Raw genomic sequence first — 17,390 nt, 5'->3', positions numbered from 1 at the left:
TAACAACAGCATGCAATAATTGTAAGAAATAAATGCATTTAATATAAAAAAAATATTTTTATTTTTATCGTAATCGGTAAACTTATTACAAGCATTGTAATTTTAAATGTGTGTATGAATGCGATGTGTGCAGATCGATAACATAGGCATATCGATAACACGCGATTAGCAATTGCAACGGGACCAGTTAAGTTTGCCAGCCCAAAATGAAACACAATACGTGTAAAGGGGTCTGCTTTTACGGGCCAGTTGAGGCTGCGTTGGGGGTTGCTTTGGGGCCGCCATTCAACAAACATCTTCAGTTCCAATCCCTAGTTTCGTGCATATTTGCACACGCCGAGTCCAAAGCAAAGCCCGTTTGGGCAACAGTACTTGAGCCACTCTCTACCTCTCCCTCTCTCGCTCTCTCTCTATCTCCTCGCTCTCTCTCTGTGTGTGTCTCGCCTTCTCGCAGTCACTTTAGCTGTTTCCGGCTGGCATCTCATATTCCACACACTTTCATTGCATACTTTTGAGCGTGGACAGAAATGCCAGCTTTGTTGACTACTGGCTGACGACGGGTAACGGGTAGATTAGGGATGAAGACTTAGTTCGTTTTGGCGACATAGCAGCTCAATTGTTATTGTGGTTGTTGTTGTTGTTATTGTGCAAAAGCGTCAATGTCCTTGCCTTGCCAAACACGTAGCAACCACAGTCATTGTCCTGTGCAGTGTTGCCATCTTTAAGCGAGCAAAAATTGACTAGTTTTTCGAACAGAAAAAAGCCAGAATCAAAATGTGAAAAAAGCTAACAACAACAAATTGGTTCTGCTTGCTATTTTTGAATGTTTACATTCTTAGTTCAAGACTGGCAGTTGCACTTTAATTGTTAAACAAAACAAGAAAAAACGGCAAAGAATAAGTAATTAAAATTAGTTAATGATCGCCTTAAAAAAAAACAGCTGGATTTGGCGGGCAAAAAATAAACGAGCCATGTCAACACTGTCTGGGTGTGGCCAGTGCGCGCCTTCTGTGCATTTAAACGGAATTTATGCGCGGGGCCTCCAATAGCCAACACCCAGCACTCAACGGACAACTGACAACAAAGAGAAACCTGTATGCGCTTTTCTGGGATCACACCATACATTATCCTTTGACACTTGACATGTGTGCGTGTGCGAGTGTGTGTCTATGTGTGAACGTTCATTTTAAATAAATGCTGACAGCTAAATGAAGATATTTAATGTACGTGCCAAAGTTTCTTTTGCACACACACACGGAGACATTTCGCACGTCCAGCACGCTCGTAGACCACCTACACATGTCCATCTACCACTTTCCTGTCCTCTTCTTGTTGACATTGTGCTTGTTAGTTGTTGCTGTTGCCGTTGGTTGCTGGTTGTGTGTTTTGAATTTGGCATTCGCAGCGCGTTCTCGCCACAGTCGCAGTCGGCATAATAATAAATAGAAAAAAATACGAAACGACAAGTGCGACGCCAGCAGCGTCAGAGGCAATTGTCCTTCGGATAAACTGTCAGCATCTAAAACACTTCAAGCCTCAAGCTTTTCAACTTAATGAGTTAGGACTGTGATAGGCCGAGTCCACTTTCTGCCACCATTAAATTGCATGAATGCCAAATCAATTATCTGGTATGGCTTCAGTTCGCATAAATATTGCCAGTTATTGCAGTTACTGCCTTCTTGCCTAGGTAAGGACTGCAGTTAAAAATCCAAATTTGTTGATGTTGAACAAATTATAATTTCGCTTCCAAATGCAAATGATATATACAAATTTAAGTTTTAGGAGGGGTTAGGTTTTACAAACGTACAGCTTTTTATACATAAATCAAAATATATATATAACAATTGTAAATATGCGGTAATGCGAGACCATCCATGCTAGGAAATAAATACTTTTGTATTTGTTTTTTGTTTTTTTGTCTTTGGGTCATCCATCATTAGGCATCGACAAAGAGGCAACAAACAGCCCATTTCTGTGCACAATACAAAAAGTGTTTGCTTTATATTTATATATTCGTAATTCCGTTTATTTTTCAGCATTTAGTTTCTTTCAGTTTGTTTTCTATTATCAATGTCTTTGTTTATCTTAAAGCAAATTTCTACTACACAACAAATTGCGTTTTGTTATTGCATTATCTCATTCTAGAAACGCAAAATATATCAAATAAATTACATAATCAAGGGTGCAACAAACAAAAATAAAACAATAATAATAATATATAAAAAAAAAAAGAAAAGTTCAACCGAATAGTTTCAGTTAATTTTTGAATTTTGTATTTTATATATTAATTTTACGTTTTTTAACTAGTCTATTCTAGGTTTCCACTACGGTCATTCCAAGCGTAGCATTATAGCTATCTCTCTCTCTCTCTCTATCTCACTCTCTCTCTCTATCTCACTCTCTCTCTCTCTCTCTATCTCACTCTCTCTCTCTCTCTCTATCTCTCTTACTCTTTCAATCGCTAGCACAAACAATATGTGTACTTGTACAAAATAAATCAGTATTTTTATATAGCATAATTTTAACTTATAACTCGACTCGATTCAGAATTTAAAATTAAAGTAAAGACCCCCAAAAATTAAAGAAATCAAAAACTTTTGTAAAAATTTGACTAACACAAACGCAAAAAATTTAAAAACAAAGGAATTTTGCAAAGTGGGCGTGGCAGTTGATGCCTATTCGCGCAGCGCTTTCTGCTTGTTATGTTTCTTCATGCCGCCGCCACTGACTGTGGGCGTGGCAGGTGCCGGCACTGCCACATTGCGGTGTTTCTTGTGCAGCCGCTTGTGATAGCTCTGTGCGAGCGAATTGACAATGGAGACAACGAAATAGCAGACCATGCCAATGACAAAGGTCTCAAAGATCTTGGAGATTAGATTGCCGGAATCGGCACCAGCGCCAGCATTGGCATTGCGTCCGCGCTGCTGTCGATGCAATCGCTGCTTCTGATTCTCGAGGAATGCCTTAAACGGCTGCTGCAGCTTCCGGCCAAAAACCGGCACCGTTGCGAGAAGATCGACGGCGCGCTCGATGAGCGTCTCATTGAACGCAATGATCACAAAGATCTTCTGTATATGCATCTTGATGATCGCTTTGCCAATTAGTGTGGCGCCAAAGAACGTCCAGAATGGCACCAGGAAATGTCCGCAAGTGATGCCCGCCAAATCGAACAGTGGATTGGGAATCTGCACAGACAATTTCAATTAGAATTCGGATTCAAAAATAAAAACTCTTTTGCAGAGATCATGTTGATCTCTACAGGACAAGAGCAAAATGGACATACGCTTGCACAGGCCAATATGCCAAAGAAGCCGACACGCTCGACGACGCGCTCCATGAACAGCTTGCCCTTGTCCATCAGGCTGAGGTTCTTCTGATGCCGCTTGGCATTGAGTGCCTCAAACTCGGCCAACTCCTCGGCATCGTCCGGATCGTAGCCGGACAAACGTGCCGCCTTGGCCATAAAATACGGCGGCAGTTCACCGAGGGCGGTGCCAGCGCCCCAAAGGAATGCCTCCAGACGCACCTTTGACATGATCGACCAGATGTTCGGCATGCGCTTCAAATACGGCTCCTCCGGACAGATGATGCTGTTCATAATAAGTCACACATTACACACATATAGATATATAGAGAAGATATAGTACATAAGTTATGCTCGTACAATGATCGCTCGCAAATTGAAATTCATTCCTCAAAAGTTAATTATGATAAATTACATAGACTATATAATTAAACATAGAGTGTGCTCGACTAGCAGATACCTCGCCTGCAGTCATTTTTAGCTTGGTATAGAATATATATTTTTTTCGTTTTCCTCAAATTTCTTGAGAGTTATTAGCGAGCGATCACTGTACTGTGCCTGAGATTATCAAGATTTGATTTTGTGATTATTCACTCACTCGTCGGGATAGGGTGGCTGTGGAAAGTCAAGTGAATTGCACTCGTAGCCGGCGAGTGTGACGCTGGCTATATGCGGTCCCAGATACAATAGAAACGTATGCAGCCCGGTGCCGAGGCCAACAGATGAGAGGACGCCGAGTCCGAGCCAGTAGACAAAGAACCAGGTGTTCCGACGCACCAGCTCAATGATCAGCTGATGGGGTCCATCAATTTTGTAAATTATGCTAAATACAATACCTATTACTATTAACACAGCCAGCATGCTGCGTTGCTTCATTAAACTGAAACAGAGAGCGACAAAGACAAAAATGATTTAGTTGATGCTGTAGATTATGTGGTGGTTGTGGTTGCCTCACCTGCTGCTCCATGAGCGGAGCAGTGCAATCAGTTCGAGTGCACAATATTTGGACGTTTGCATGGGTCGACGCCAGAGGACGAGCTGTGCACGCTCGATCCGCTCTTTGTCCTTTTGCTGTTTATCCTTTTTGCTTAACTGCATTCTATGGCTGCCGCCGCTGTTCGGCTTCGTGTGTGTCTGCAATTTGTTGCTGTTGCTGCTGTTGTTGCTGCTGCTAAATGAGGTGTTGCTGTTGCTGCTGTTGCTGTTGGTGTTGGTATTGCTGCTGTTGCCCTTGGTAGCGCTACCATTGGGCGACAGTTTTTTTTGGCTCTTGTTGCTGCCGATGCTGCTGTTGTTGCTGTTGCTGTTGATGTTGCCTTCGTCCTGCTGCTGCTGCTGCTTGCGCTGGCGTGTGCTACTCGCATGGCTGACTGTGTCCTTTTTGTTGTGTTGTGACATTTAAGCGACTTTTTGTATGGCCTCAAGCAGCTACTAAATGATTAATACCGAATTTCAATAAATTAAATTATAATTAAAAGTGTGCCCGACGAACAGATGCCCTGTATCGCACTTGTTTATAACAAAAAAGTTGCACAAATCAACAAATAATAAATATAAAAAAATATATATTTTTGTCATAATTAAAAATGTTGGTTAATTTTAAACATGGTTTGCAGCAACTTTTAAAGCCTAGAAAACACAACGGTGACTGGTAGTGGCTAATTTAATTCTATAAACAATTTGTACTGAAATATTTATTTATTTAATACAGCAGCAGCCGCAATAAGCAACTATATATTTTTATTTTTTATTTACTTATGAATATTTTTCGTGCTGGTAGATATTTGAATATTAAATATTGAGTTGTGCCTCTTTAGTGAAATGTGTGCGATATATGTATATATATATATATATATATATATATATATATACATATATCGCACATATATATATATTTAGACAATCCTTAAATAACTTCTGTGGCCTTAAAATGTATGAGTGAGTGCCAAATTGCACAGATCATATTTTTATCGATCATTTGCAGTTTTTCTATCTCTATCAATATCTACTTTTTTATTGCAATTCAACAATTTATTAACCAAATTGTTGCCACTATATCATTATAATCGCCTTCATTAATTACCCATACTGTGTAGGCATTAGATTTTTCTACAAAATTTTAAAGTGTACTCAATAGTTGGTGTGAATTAAATATATATTTCTACCTTGCCGACCTTTATTAGTTTGGTGGCATTTGCTACAATTTGGGTGCTAGTTGGCAACGCAGCAACTAAAAATATGCACGTATGTGTGCGTGCGTGTGTGTGAGTGTGTGGTGTGCGCGGGAAAAGCACAACAACGGATTATCATACGATACTTAAGCACCAATAAAATGAATCCACATAGCAGAACACACACACGTGTAAGTCTGATCACACACATACATACATATGTGGAGGTTCTGTAAAGCGTAGCAGAAAACGACAAGAACAACAACAACAGCAAGAACATGCTGATCAGTAACAAAAAAATGGACATTAACATTTTAATTTCACTTGTCATAACGGCGTCGTGGTACACACATAAATGCACAAAAGCGTGTGACAAGAGGCTGCGTGTTACTATAGCAGCGGGTACGGATGGGAGGCTGGTATGGAGGTCGTCGTTTACGATGGCTGCTGCTGATTCTGCTTAATCAGCTGTTTGAGTTTTGTTGTTGCCCTGCTACAGTCCCAACCAGTGCTGCCAGTTCCCATTTTGTTCGCTGTGAAATCTAACTTTTTGCAACGTACGATTACAAAGACAATTTTTAACATAAGTTAGCTTTCTTATCATGATAAAGAGTACAAGATTATGAATTGGCCAGTAAAAGTATGAATTTTTGTAAAATCAGCTTTTTTTTATGCTCGTTGAAAGTTGGCAGCACTAGTTTTAGTATCACCATGCACCACGTATGTTTGGAAGTGTATATATGTAAATGTTAATTAAATAAAACCGTGTGACCACAGTTTATGAAAGTTTCCTTGGCAGGCAAGAACCGAGACTGTAAAAGTAACCACTGCTGCATTTGTGCCGTTAAGTCTGTGCTGATGTTTTTCTCTGATGGGGGTGGCAAATGGCGCACTGACAGCAAAACCAATTTACCAATATACCAATACGAAATAACAACAAAGCGAACTTAAAAGCGACGACAAAGAATAAATGCGTCACACAAAACAGCTCGAAACAAAAATCAATTGTAATTGCTCTCGTTGCACTCGTTGGCTGCTATGACAACAATAATAATAATAATTATCTGAATACAATCTATTTACTTATGTGACACAAGCTGTACTTGGCACCGACAACAATAGCAACAGCAACAAAAAACACAAGCACTTCTTGATTTTTGCGCCTGTTTTGTAACTGTGGGCGGCCGAGAATTTATCGCCTTGTTAACCCGGAAAAAACACGCCGTTTTTATTTTACCTGATTTGTGTTCTTAGGTTTTTTTTTTAGCAAATCCGTGCACGTTATCGCTCTTTGGCCAGCCGTTCGCTTGCACTTTGAGTAATTGATTCTTTTCACATAAAACTAAGGACTTAACTACGAATAAGAATGTGCAAAGCCTACCTACTGCCTGCATAAAAAAAACACGTCTAAACTTCGGCTAAACAACAGTCGACGATGTTAATATGCCATGCTCAAAATGGTAATGTTATTGGCACAACCTTTGTTATTAAAAACAACTGTTAACGCGCTGTTGAGCTTTAAAATAACATGTCAATTACAGAAATATGGTCTCACTCGTATTCAAAAAGCAGTGTTGCTAACTTGCACAGGGCTGCCCTCAATAGTGCGTTAACATCGATTTTTAATTTTGAGATATATCGAGAACCAAACAAAAAAAATATATAATTTGAAATACTTTCTGGAAAGATGGAAAATTCAAATCCAAATGTATGTATTTATAAAAACATACGTGGCCTTTACGGTGTGAATTTTCACTTTCCCCGATCGCAAATTCAAGACCCAATGTCATGACGTGTTCATTACGAGCCTTAAGAAAATAAAATTAAGCAATTTTATTTTGGTTTTTTGTTTTTTTTTTTGACAAGTTATCCAACTTTTGTATATCTTTTTTTGTATTTATTTAATTAATAGTAGATTAATTACTGTACGCTTAACCAAGAGTGTCCTAATTGTAACCATACACACTAAATATGCACAACATTTTGTTGTATTATTACAAAAAAAAAAAGAAGAAAGATATTGAAGTACCTCACAAAAATTTGAAAATTGCACGGTACGCAGCTATGGCAAAAGAGTAAAATGAACAAAATGGTGCCAAGTAAATATTGTTAAAGCATAGGTAATCTGAAATACTAGCGCGTATAGAAAATGTTTATATAAAATAATTTTCACATAACATTTGTTTTTGTCCTATAATTTTTTTCGTTCTCATTTTCTATAGACAATTTTAAGTTGTTTTTGTGGGTTTTTGATTTTTTTTTTGTCAATAGTTTACCACCTTAGACCTGCACAATTTGTTTAGCTATCGTTCTTTTTGTGTTTTTTTTTTTTTTTTTCTGTTTTTGTTTTTTGTTTGCATTATATGTTAAACTGCATGCTAAACGTAAAATGTATGTATATTTATATATATATATATATATATATATATATAAAGAATTTTCTGTATAGGTTTTGTTGTTGCATGGTTTGCCGCACAATAGGGAGAGATGCAGTCGATTTTTACTTATCCATTCCATAGACATTCTCATCGGAGTAGGCTATGTACAGGAAATAATCCTCCTCGTGATGCTCCTGGAAAGGGGTAGAGATATGAGTGAGTTTAGATTTTTATTTTAGTTGTTATTAGATAATACCTGGTACAATGAGCCCATTGTTGCCGATGTTGGGGGAATGACATTGTTGACGAAAAAGAAGAGTGCATCCTCAGGACGCAGGTGGATGCGTTTACGGATGAGAAAGTAGAACTGTCCCACAGTCAAATCGGATGGCACCAGATACTTCTTTTTGTCCAAATCGCCAATGCGCGCCTTCGGTGCCTTCTCCACTATCACCTGTATAATGTAAGCAGCAAAATCGAAGAAGGAATTAGAGCATTTCATCAGTTATGGATGATACAATAAATTGCGTCTTCAAAAAAAAAAGTGAATACGTGACGACATACCGATAAATCAAGCACTCGCATATATGCATATATATATATGGGGATATAGATATATATATATATATATAGACATAGTACGTGTGTAGACTCATTCTCAAATATTTACTAACGAGTGTAATTGCATTTTTTTGTGTAGCATTGCAGCAATAGAGAACAAAGCGAACAAAAAATGCAAAACAATTTGACAGTGGCAAGTGGCAAATGTTAGCAACATCAATTAAAAAGGCATGCAATGTATGTATATACACACATATTTATACATATGTGTGTACACACTTAGAATTGCTGTTAACTAGCAAGAGCCAAATAAGAGGGGGGTGTCATTGGCCGTGCTCAAGGTGAAGACGACCAATAGTTATATATGTATATATATTTCATTTATATGTGTACACTTTGTATTTGTTTATACATATGTATATGGACATAATTAGCGAGCGACCAGCTGGCCTTGCCTGTATTTGGTTTCTCGTCAGTCAGCTGTTATGTGATTTTCAGTGCCTGCTGCTGCTTGCCAAAATACAAAACTTGTGAAACACAAAGCAAGTCAAGCAAGCACAAACCGTTTGTTAAATATATATATATATACTATAATAGAACGAGAAGTAAACTGAATAATATAATGAGCAAGGTGATTGAGCAGAAGGAAGTGAGGCGAGGTGCTGGCAGTGTTGCCACATTGTCATCATTAAGAATTGCAATATTTCTGCTCAAGCAAGAAAAATGGCTGCGGCTTCCTTTGCTGATAACAGTGGGAATTACAGAGGGAGAGGGAGAGCGAGAGAGAGAAATCTTTTCAATTTATTACATATGGTGAAATAAGCAAACAAAGTGAGCAAGTCGCTATGACTAATTGTGGATTCAAAGCAAAAACAGAAAAGTGTAGCACAAACAATTAACATTAGCCAAAATCATAGGCTGTTATTTTTTTTCTACTTTTTTAATGCGCAGTTCTAAAACAGTCTGGACAACCTTTTTGCAAATCAACAAACAAAAACAACGCACTTTACGCAAACAAAAAAACACACAAAAATTGTTGATTTCATAGAGAAAAAAAAAAAACAACTGTCAGGTTGGCCGTGTGTGCGTTGATAGATAACAAGGAGGGGGGAGCTGACGCCGTGGAGGTAAATAGCGAGCAAGAAGCGAAATGAAAAACAACAGCACAACAGCTGAGCAAGCGAGTCAGCTAGCAGCTCGTCTCTCTCGCACACACACACATTCATGGTCCGAACAAAGCCTGCTGTGTATGTGTTGGTTGATGCATCAATTTGTTTGATTTTCACTTGAGATTTGGCCTGTGCTGACTAAAAAAAAAAAATTTGATTTGCAGGCAACATATGTGAAAAAGTGCCGCTGATAATTAAGAGCAAGAAATGATCATCAAATTATTACCATTTGCATCTACAGCCAATTTGCGCATTATTGATTTTCCCCGCAATGTGTGTGTGCGTGTGTGTATAGCAAAAGCAACAACAACACACACATACACAAATTGAACGACGCAAAACAATCGCATACATATAAACAACCCAACACACACACACACACACATGCACAGTGTTAGGAAAGTCAAAAATACACATTTAGATATAAATACTCGATTTTATTATACTTACAGGCACACGGTCAGGATATTTACGGCGAATTTTGTCGCCTTCGGCGCGACGCTTCTCAAATGCATGCTCCTCTTTATATTGGAATTTCATGATTGTGCTTGCTAAATAATTGTATAAGAAACGCAGTTTTCACTTTACTTTTTAACCAACCCAATAAAAAAAAACTAGCTGTCGCTGTCGTCTGTAGTTCACTTGTGCTGACTGCTTAATTCAGTATGACCAATTCAAATGCAAACGAAAAGACCAAAAGTTCGTGCAAGTGCTAAAATTAGCAATCAGTGTGACTGTAAGTTTTTCCCATTAAGAGCCTGAAAAAAATACCAGGAAAATACCAAGCTGTACCTAAAATAGTGCTGTATATCGTGTTGGGAAAACAATCGACATTCACTCCAATAAAAAAACAGAATCGATGACTTTTGTATATTGCGATATATTGGTTCTTTTCCTCCGTGGTTTTCAAGTAATAGGATGGCTCCAACTGTAAGCGCTCATGAAAAATCGCAAATTAGTTGCACCATCACATGTAAATTATGTTCAACAAATGCAAAATATGCAGCCAAAAACTACTCCGCGTGCGCACACAGTGAGATTTGTACAAAAAACATACGTGTGATGGTGCAAATAATTCATTGCAAATAAATTGCGCCTAAAATAATTATATGTATACAAATCTCAAATCTTAGGCCAAGACCAACAAGGGAGATACCAAGGCGTCGGCTGCCAAGCCCGCCGAGAAGAAGGCTGCACCAGCCGCCGCCAAGGGCAAAGTGGAGAAGCCCAAGGCAACTGAGGCTGCTAAACCAGCGGCTGCTGCTGCTAAGAACGTGAAGAAGGCACCGGAAGTCGCTAAGGATGTGAAGGCAGCCGCTGCAGGCAAGCCCGCTGCCGCTGCGAAAGCAGCTGCTTCCGGCACAAAGGCGGCACCAGCTGCTGCCGCCGCCAAGAAATCGGCGCCAGCTCCAGCTGCGGCCAAGAAGGACACCAAGGCTGCTGCTGCTGCACCGGCGGCTGGTGCCAAGAAGGCTGCTCCCGCTGCCGTGAAGAAGGCAGCGCCAACTGCAGCTGCTGCTCCGCCAGCAAAGAAGGCAGCGCCTGCCGTTGCCAAGCTTGCTGCTGCAGCACCAGCTGCTGCCGCCGCCGCTGTTCCCGCCGCTGCTGCTGCTGCCAAGCCAGCTGTGGCCAAGCCTAAAGCGAAGACAGCAACGCCGGCGCCGAGCAAGGTTGTGAAGAAGAATGCGTTGCGTGGCAAGGGACTGAAGAAGAAGAAGGTCTCGCTGCGCTTCACAATCGACTGCACCAACATTGCCGAGGACAACATTATGGATGTGGCCGATTTCGTAAGTATCACACAAGTTTCCCACAACACATTCATGTTGCATCCAAACCAAGAAGAAGCAGCAGCAGCGGCTACTAACCATAACCTCAAAGATAGCGACAAAAACAGCGCAACAGTGACGTCAGTCCAGTGCTACCACACCAAGCTTTTCATTGCCGCAAAACACAGAGGCTCTGGATAAAAAGTTGTGGTTACAGCAAATAATTTCGGTAGCGATTAAACTGCACTTGGCAAAATTATGCCAGCCATTTGCGGTTAACAACTGCTGAAACAAGTCTAGATTCCAACTAGGAATCCGTCTCCATTTCTCGTAGATATCGCTTATCGGTATTATACGCTCAATGATTGTCCTTTCATTGTGACCCGACGCAACTTGTGTCGATCGTTTCTCTCTGACAAGGGGCTCTGGACACTGCACAACGGGGTAGCCACTGATCGCCAGTACCGGGTCTGGCCAGTTGGTGCAACCGTCTGTGAACAGCGTCAAGTCGTGCTATGTGTACCGCCACGTGGTGGGCCCTGGGTTGAACGTGCCACATCCGTGGTGCGTCAGGCCAAAATTCATAGTGCGCCCTGCTATAAAAGCGTGTACAATTTTGCAAATCTCGTCACGCTGCAGGTTTCTCCACGAAGCTAAAAAAAATATAAATAATGAATAGTTTAAAAAGGGGAAACCTTTTTGCGCTATACGCGCATATATACTCTTTAGGAGTATATATCTACCATATAAATATGTATGTATACTAGATATAGCAGGGCGCAATCCTGCCCAGCTGCTGTAAGTCATAATGTCGTCGCAACTCGGACCAGGAAAAAATTTAAAAAAAAACAGGTATATTGCTACTGCTCCTCCCTCTCCATTCATTCATCCATCACTTTAACGAATTGGGAATAAGTTCAATCGATACCCAGTATTATTGTTCATTATTGCCTGGGTTTTTTTTGTTGTACGCTTTAACTTATTCGTAGTTCGATTTATTACAACCCCCTCCCTCCATATAATGTATACTTTTAGGCCACGCCGATTTGCCGTCAGAGAGTGAAGGCTTCTTTTAGCCATTGGTCGCTCTGATGGCAGTGTACTCAGTGGCATATTGAAAAATTGGTCACTCTTCTTTATTTGGGCCTTTTGTTTTCGAATTTACTATTGACTTTTGGCCTTAACAAAGAAAGAGACAGAACAACAACGGTTCGGAAAGAGACAGAGAGAGAGCATTTTGTAATTGTAGTCCGTCCCTTTCTAATAACTGAATATTTCTAACTCCCCGTTTCGCAGGAGAAATATGTGAAGGCTCGCCTAAAGGTCAACGGAAAGGTGAACAATCTGGGCAACAATGTCACCTTCGAGCGCTCCAAGATGAAGCTTATCGTTAGCTCCGATGTGCACTTCTCCAAGGCCTACCTCAAGTACTTGACCAAGAAGTACCTGAAGAAGAACAGTCTGCGCGACTGGATCCGTGTGGTTGCCAACGAGAAGGACTCGTACGAGCTGCGCTACTTCAGAATAAGCTCCAACGATGATGAAGACGACGATGCGGAGTAAAGATTCAAAACAGCAATTTTTATACATGATCTGTTTTTAAATACAAACGCCACCACACATGGTTTACATGAAATAAAGAAACAAAATTCGAAAGTTGTCGAAACTCAAATAGTTTTTTTTCTTTCGCTTTTATTCGATCTCTGCGAATTTATATATATAAATATATATATATATATATATATGTGTATGTATGTATATGTTGGTCAGCATCAATTGCTGCATTTGTTTGCTGCCATGGGAAATTGACGCAGTTTTAAATCTTAATAGAGGGCATTATAATTTGGTCGTCTGTATATATATATATATATATATATATATATTGAACAGCATCATTAGCCGAGTCGATGTAGCCATGTCTGTCTGTCGGCCCGTCTGCTTTTTATGCCAACTGGTCGCTCGCTCAGCCTTGAAGCTTGGCATATGTTCGTCATTTTGCTGCAGACCTGATTGAATCACTATATCATATAGCTGCCATAGGAACAATTAGACGACAGATGGCTTTTTGTTCAACAAAATATGCGAACCCAACTCACCCAATTTAATTTATTATGTATTTTTATGCTGCTCCAAAAAAAAAAAAGAAAAAACAAATTGATGGTCAAATTTTAGATGTCGGCGGCTATTTGAGGCCGATCTACAAGAGAAGGGTTTGTTAATCTGGCCCAATATTAACGCAAAGCGCAGTGGAGAGCTGTGTAATCTGAGTCGGACCAACTGCTCTGCAGTAATCCAAGCTCTAACTGGGCACTGGTTGGTCGGCATTCATGCCAACAGACTCCAGGTGCCGTATAATGATTTCTGCAGAAGCTGCAAAGAGGAGAAAGACATTGAATCCCCGGGGCACTTCTTCTGCAATCCTGGGAAACTACTCCCCAACCGGCCTATCAGAGCTAGAAAACATGAGACCGGCCAGGTTCGCAAAATATATAATCGCAACTGGCTGGGCAAATGTCTAACTGTTCAGGATGCTTCCAGAGCACGAGTATAGAATAAATCCCCCCCAGATCCCATACGGCACGACAACGGGCCAAATATGGCCTAAATGTGTGAACCCATTGGGTTGACAGCCTAACCTAATCTGTTTTTGAAATGACGGTTGCTGAAATTCACAGATTTCTAAAAATTGTAGTAAAATTGTGTTTACATCAGCTCTGACCGAAAAATGATTTGTGAAATTGCCAAAAAGCAAATATAAATTGATTTTACAGTGGGGAAAATCCGTGGGTGGCGTTCGGCATATGAAGTTGATTGTTGTGTTTGTTTCACATCGTTGCCGCACCACAATTGTTACGGTTGTAAAAACACACTCCAAACACACACGCACACACACCCACACACACACATGCACACACACACATGCACACACACACAGTGCAACACACTCCAAACACACACGCACTGTTTGATTGTATTCGCTAATCAGTGAAAGTTTTTCTTATGTGTTGTTATTGATGTGCAGACTACTCAAAGAGAGATCTTTGCTGGATCGGCTATGCCCGATAACAACTGATAGATAGCATAGATATAGATACAGATATATGCCTAGAGTTGCTGTTGTTGTTGTTGTTATTCGATGGAAAGAAAGACGAGCTGGAAGCTTGAGGTGCGGCGTGTTGTTTAAGCTTTTATTGAGTCAATTGACAAGAATAAGAATAAAAATAATTAATAAAAACAAACAAGAAAACAAAAAGGAAAAATAATGGTTGACAAAACAATATTGTATAATAAAAGGGTGCAAGACTAATGAAAAAGCATCTACGAATAACGCTTAAGCAACAATTGCTACAAATTTAATATATCATATAATACATTCACTGAGATTATCGTTGTCTTTTATGGGTTGTATGTGGGCAGAGGTGTAGGGTATACGGGAATATGGGATCAATGCGATCAATGCCCTATAAAAATGGTCCACATTCGAATGTTCAATATATATATAAAGTACGAGATTCACAGTTAATATCTGTATTCCTTGATAGCGGGATAGCTGCCAATTATCATCATCATAAATATCATCATCACAATTGAAGGCCTTCTGGTTAATATCAGGCGTAGTCATCGGCAAAATACGGATTACAACGGTAAAACTACTAGATAACAATGCATAATTTCAAAGGTACGCTGCAATGCGGGGAGGCGGGTGTTGGGGGTGGCGGTGGGGGCGGGCACGACTAGGTTTGGGTTGTGGGGGTGGTTGTCTTTTTGCGTTTTGGGTTTGTTGTTCTAGTGTCGCAACTAAAGAGTGCTAAGCGCAATAATTGGATTTAATCGTGACCCGTTCAGTTCGCCACGATGACAAGGCGCCAGAGCCAGCCCCCAAGGAGGACAACGAGCAGTGACAACTGGCTACTGACCAACTGGCTGCTGACGCCACTGGTGCTGGAGCGTACGGCTGCCTGATCTGGGGGAAGCATTGCCGGTGGCGGCGGCTGACTGGTGGCCATCGGAGCCAGCGGTACGGGTGCACCGCCGGGCGCAGCGGCTGGCGGCGGTGGTGCCGGATAACAGGCCACTTTCTCCACTTCAATCATTTTGCTGCTATCGGCCGGATCTGTTTCGTTGACCTTGGTGGGCACACAAATGATGCCGCCAGGCGGTGGTGGTGGTGCTGCTGCAGCCGGATCTGTTCCATTGGTCATCGGCATGGTCTCATTAGTGGGCGAGAATGGGGCGAGATGTGCAGGCGGTGCATCCATTTGAGTGGCATTCATGGGGGCCATGGGGGCCACGGGGGCGCCATTTGCATTGATGACAGTGGTGCCATCGCTGGCATTCACAGGCACACCATTGTTGATAATAATGATGCGATCCTGACCAGCGGCAGGCGCTGGCGCCGCAGCCACCGGCTGCGATGAGCTGCTACCGCCCGACGGAGTCAATGCATGACCCAACAGAGCACCGCCCAATCCACCAGCCAGCAGACCAGTTCCTGTAAGAGAAGAAGGTCTCAGTTTTAAATCTTTACTTCGATTTGATTTTGAATCCTTTTCGATTTTTAATTTTATCGAGGTTTTCAGATTTTCCAATTGATTTGTGCTTACCGAAGCCCAGGCCGGAGGAGGAGGATTGCTGTGGTGCTTGCGGATAGTAAACGGCCCCAGGTGGCAGCGCGGCGCCCGCCTGGAGATATGTGGCGCCCGGTGGTGGAGCTGCAGCCGGATGATAACCGCCAGCGGGCAGGCCACCCGATGGATAACCGCCAGCGGGCAGGCCACCCGATGGATAGCCGCCGCTAGGTTGATAGACACTGCCGGCGGGCATATGGCTGCCAGCTGGATAATAAGTGGCGCCCGGTGGCACACCCGAATATTGCTGGCCATGATTCTGGGTGGCTGTTATCGGCTGATGCACATTGGAGCCGGGTGCACCATAGTTGGGCGCATGATACGCTGGCGGTGGCTCATGGATGTTGGTGTGTGCGCCACCAGCCGGATTCGAGGCGGAATAAGAGGGCGGCGGTCCATGTTGCGGTACATTCCAGCCAGCAGCTGGCGGATTTTGATTAGCGTTGGAGTTAGCGCCACTTGCCGGACGATTTGGTTGTGAATTGTAATTGGGATAGCTCAGTTTGGCAACATCAGCGTGGGAGTTGCCGCCGTTGCCATTGCCATTGCTGTTGCTGCTGTAGCTGGGCTGAGTCACATGACCCGAGTTGCTGCTGGATGATGGTCTGCGTTGGTTGCTGCCCTGGTTACGGCGCGCATCCACAACACCCAAACCGATGCCGCCATTAGTCAGCAGCACAGCAAACACGGTGACAACGACAATTGCGCATTTTGTACCCACTGCCATCGCAACAATCACCGTCACAGCCGTTTTTTAACGATTTTCTCTATATATATACTATGCATATAAATTATGCAAATATTTACATAGTATATTTGTGTGTGTGTATGCGACGAGTGAGTGGCAGGCAGTCAGCGCAGCAGCATGTAAATTGTTCGAAATGATATGATGATGATTATTATTATTATTTTGAATCATGCGACCAAATACACTCAAGTTAACAATAAAATTCAATATGTGCATGCTAATTACCCAATAAAGAAACTTGTTTCTCTCTTCCAATGCTATTGTTGTTCTTGCTGTTGCTACTGGTATTATTTATGGCCGATTGTTGAACGACTTCCACGTACGAGCGCTGCGAGTGTCGAGCGTGGTTTAATAATACTGCAATTCAAAAACCTTGCTTGGAGCTGCTGTTTGCTGATCAACAAATGTTATTTGGTGTTATCGATTTGATGCAATGCATAGCATTGCCGTTGGTGCTGCCAACTCACAGCGATGGCGTTGTGGCGCCAAAAGTTCGCAGGGAAGTTCAGTTTTCTTATCAATGCAGGTTCCGTTTTCTTATCATTGAAATTTGGATTAAATTGTATTTGATTAATTATATAATTATTGCGGATCTACCTGGAGCTGCTTGCTGATCAACAAATGTTATTTACTGTTATCGATTTGATGCTATGTATAGCATCGCC

The 17,390-nt window shown here is 41.5% G+C and overlaps 4 protein-coding genes across 5 annotated transcripts; 1 reads left to right on the top strand and 3 right to left on the bottom strand.

Annotated features, from left to right (window-relative positions):
- Positions 1-2,250: 2,250 nt before the first annotated feature.
- LOC6564766 (vacuole membrane protein 1) lies at positions 2,251-6,907 on the bottom strand. 2 transcript variants are annotated; one of them, XM_032737870.1, is made up of 5 exons: positions 6,713-6,907; positions 4,260-4,735; positions 3,903-4,184; positions 3,284-3,590; positions 2,251-3,185 (listed from the first exon to the last, which is right to left on the bottom strand). In XM_032737870.1, exons 2-5 carry the CDS (start codon positions 4,700-4,702, stop codon positions 2,676-2,678), a joined length of 1,542 nt encoding a protein of 513 aa, XP_032593761.1. In that variant the 5' UTR covers positions 4,703-4,735; positions 6,713-6,907; the 3' UTR covers positions 2,251-2,675. The 2 variants fall into 2 exon arrangements, with proteins under 2 accessions (XP_032593761.1, XP_001991342.1); XM_001991306.3 differs by having other exon boundaries at positions 2,621-3,185; positions 4,260-4,732; positions 6,713-6,847.
- A 452-nt stretch (positions 6,908-7,359) lies between these two features.
- LOC6564767 (gamma-aminobutyric acid receptor-associated protein) lies at positions 7,360-10,248 on the bottom strand. Its single transcript, XM_001991307.3, has 3 exons — positions 10,034-10,248; positions 8,110-8,307; positions 7,360-8,047 (listed from the first exon to the last, which is right to left on the bottom strand). The coding sequence occupies exons 1-3, from the start codon at positions 10,121-10,123 to the stop codon at positions 7,976-7,978; spliced, it is 360 nt and encodes a 119-aa protein (XP_001991343.1). The 5' UTR covers positions 10,124-10,248; the 3' UTR covers positions 7,360-7,975.
- A 190-nt stretch (positions 10,249-10,438) lies between these two features.
- LOC6564768 (60S ribosomal protein L22) lies at positions 10,439-13,021 on the top strand. Its single transcript, XM_001991308.2, has 3 exons — positions 10,439-10,513; positions 10,717-11,370; positions 12,646-13,021. Exons 1-3 carry the CDS (start codon positions 10,502-10,504, stop codon positions 12,910-12,912), a joined length of 933 nt encoding a protein of 310 aa, XP_001991344.1. The 5' UTR covers positions 10,439-10,501; the 3' UTR covers positions 12,913-13,021.
- Positions 13,022-14,510: 1,489 nt separating this feature from the next.
- On the bottom strand, positions 14,511-17,157 carry LOC6564946 (basic proline-rich protein). Its single transcript, XM_001991309.3, has 3 exons — positions 16,951-17,157; positions 15,954-16,755; positions 14,511-15,841 (listed from the first exon to the last, which is right to left on the bottom strand). Exons 2-3 carry the CDS (start codon positions 16,702-16,704, stop codon positions 15,192-15,194), a joined length of 1,401 nt encoding a protein of 466 aa, XP_001991345.1. The 5' UTR covers positions 16,705-16,755; positions 16,951-17,157; the 3' UTR covers positions 14,511-15,191.
- Positions 17,158-17,390: the final 233 nt, after the last annotated feature.

Source organism: Drosophila grimshawi, unplaced genomic scaffold (genome assembly GCF_018153295.1).
Source record: "Drosophila grimshawi isolate 15287-2541.00 unplaced genomic scaffold, ASM1815329v1 contig_848, whole genome shotgun sequence".
Classification (NCBI taxonomy): Eukaryota; Metazoa; Arthropoda; class Insecta; order Diptera; family Drosophilidae; genus Drosophila; species Drosophila grimshawi.
This window is presented reverse-complemented; position numbering and strand designations above follow the sequence as displayed.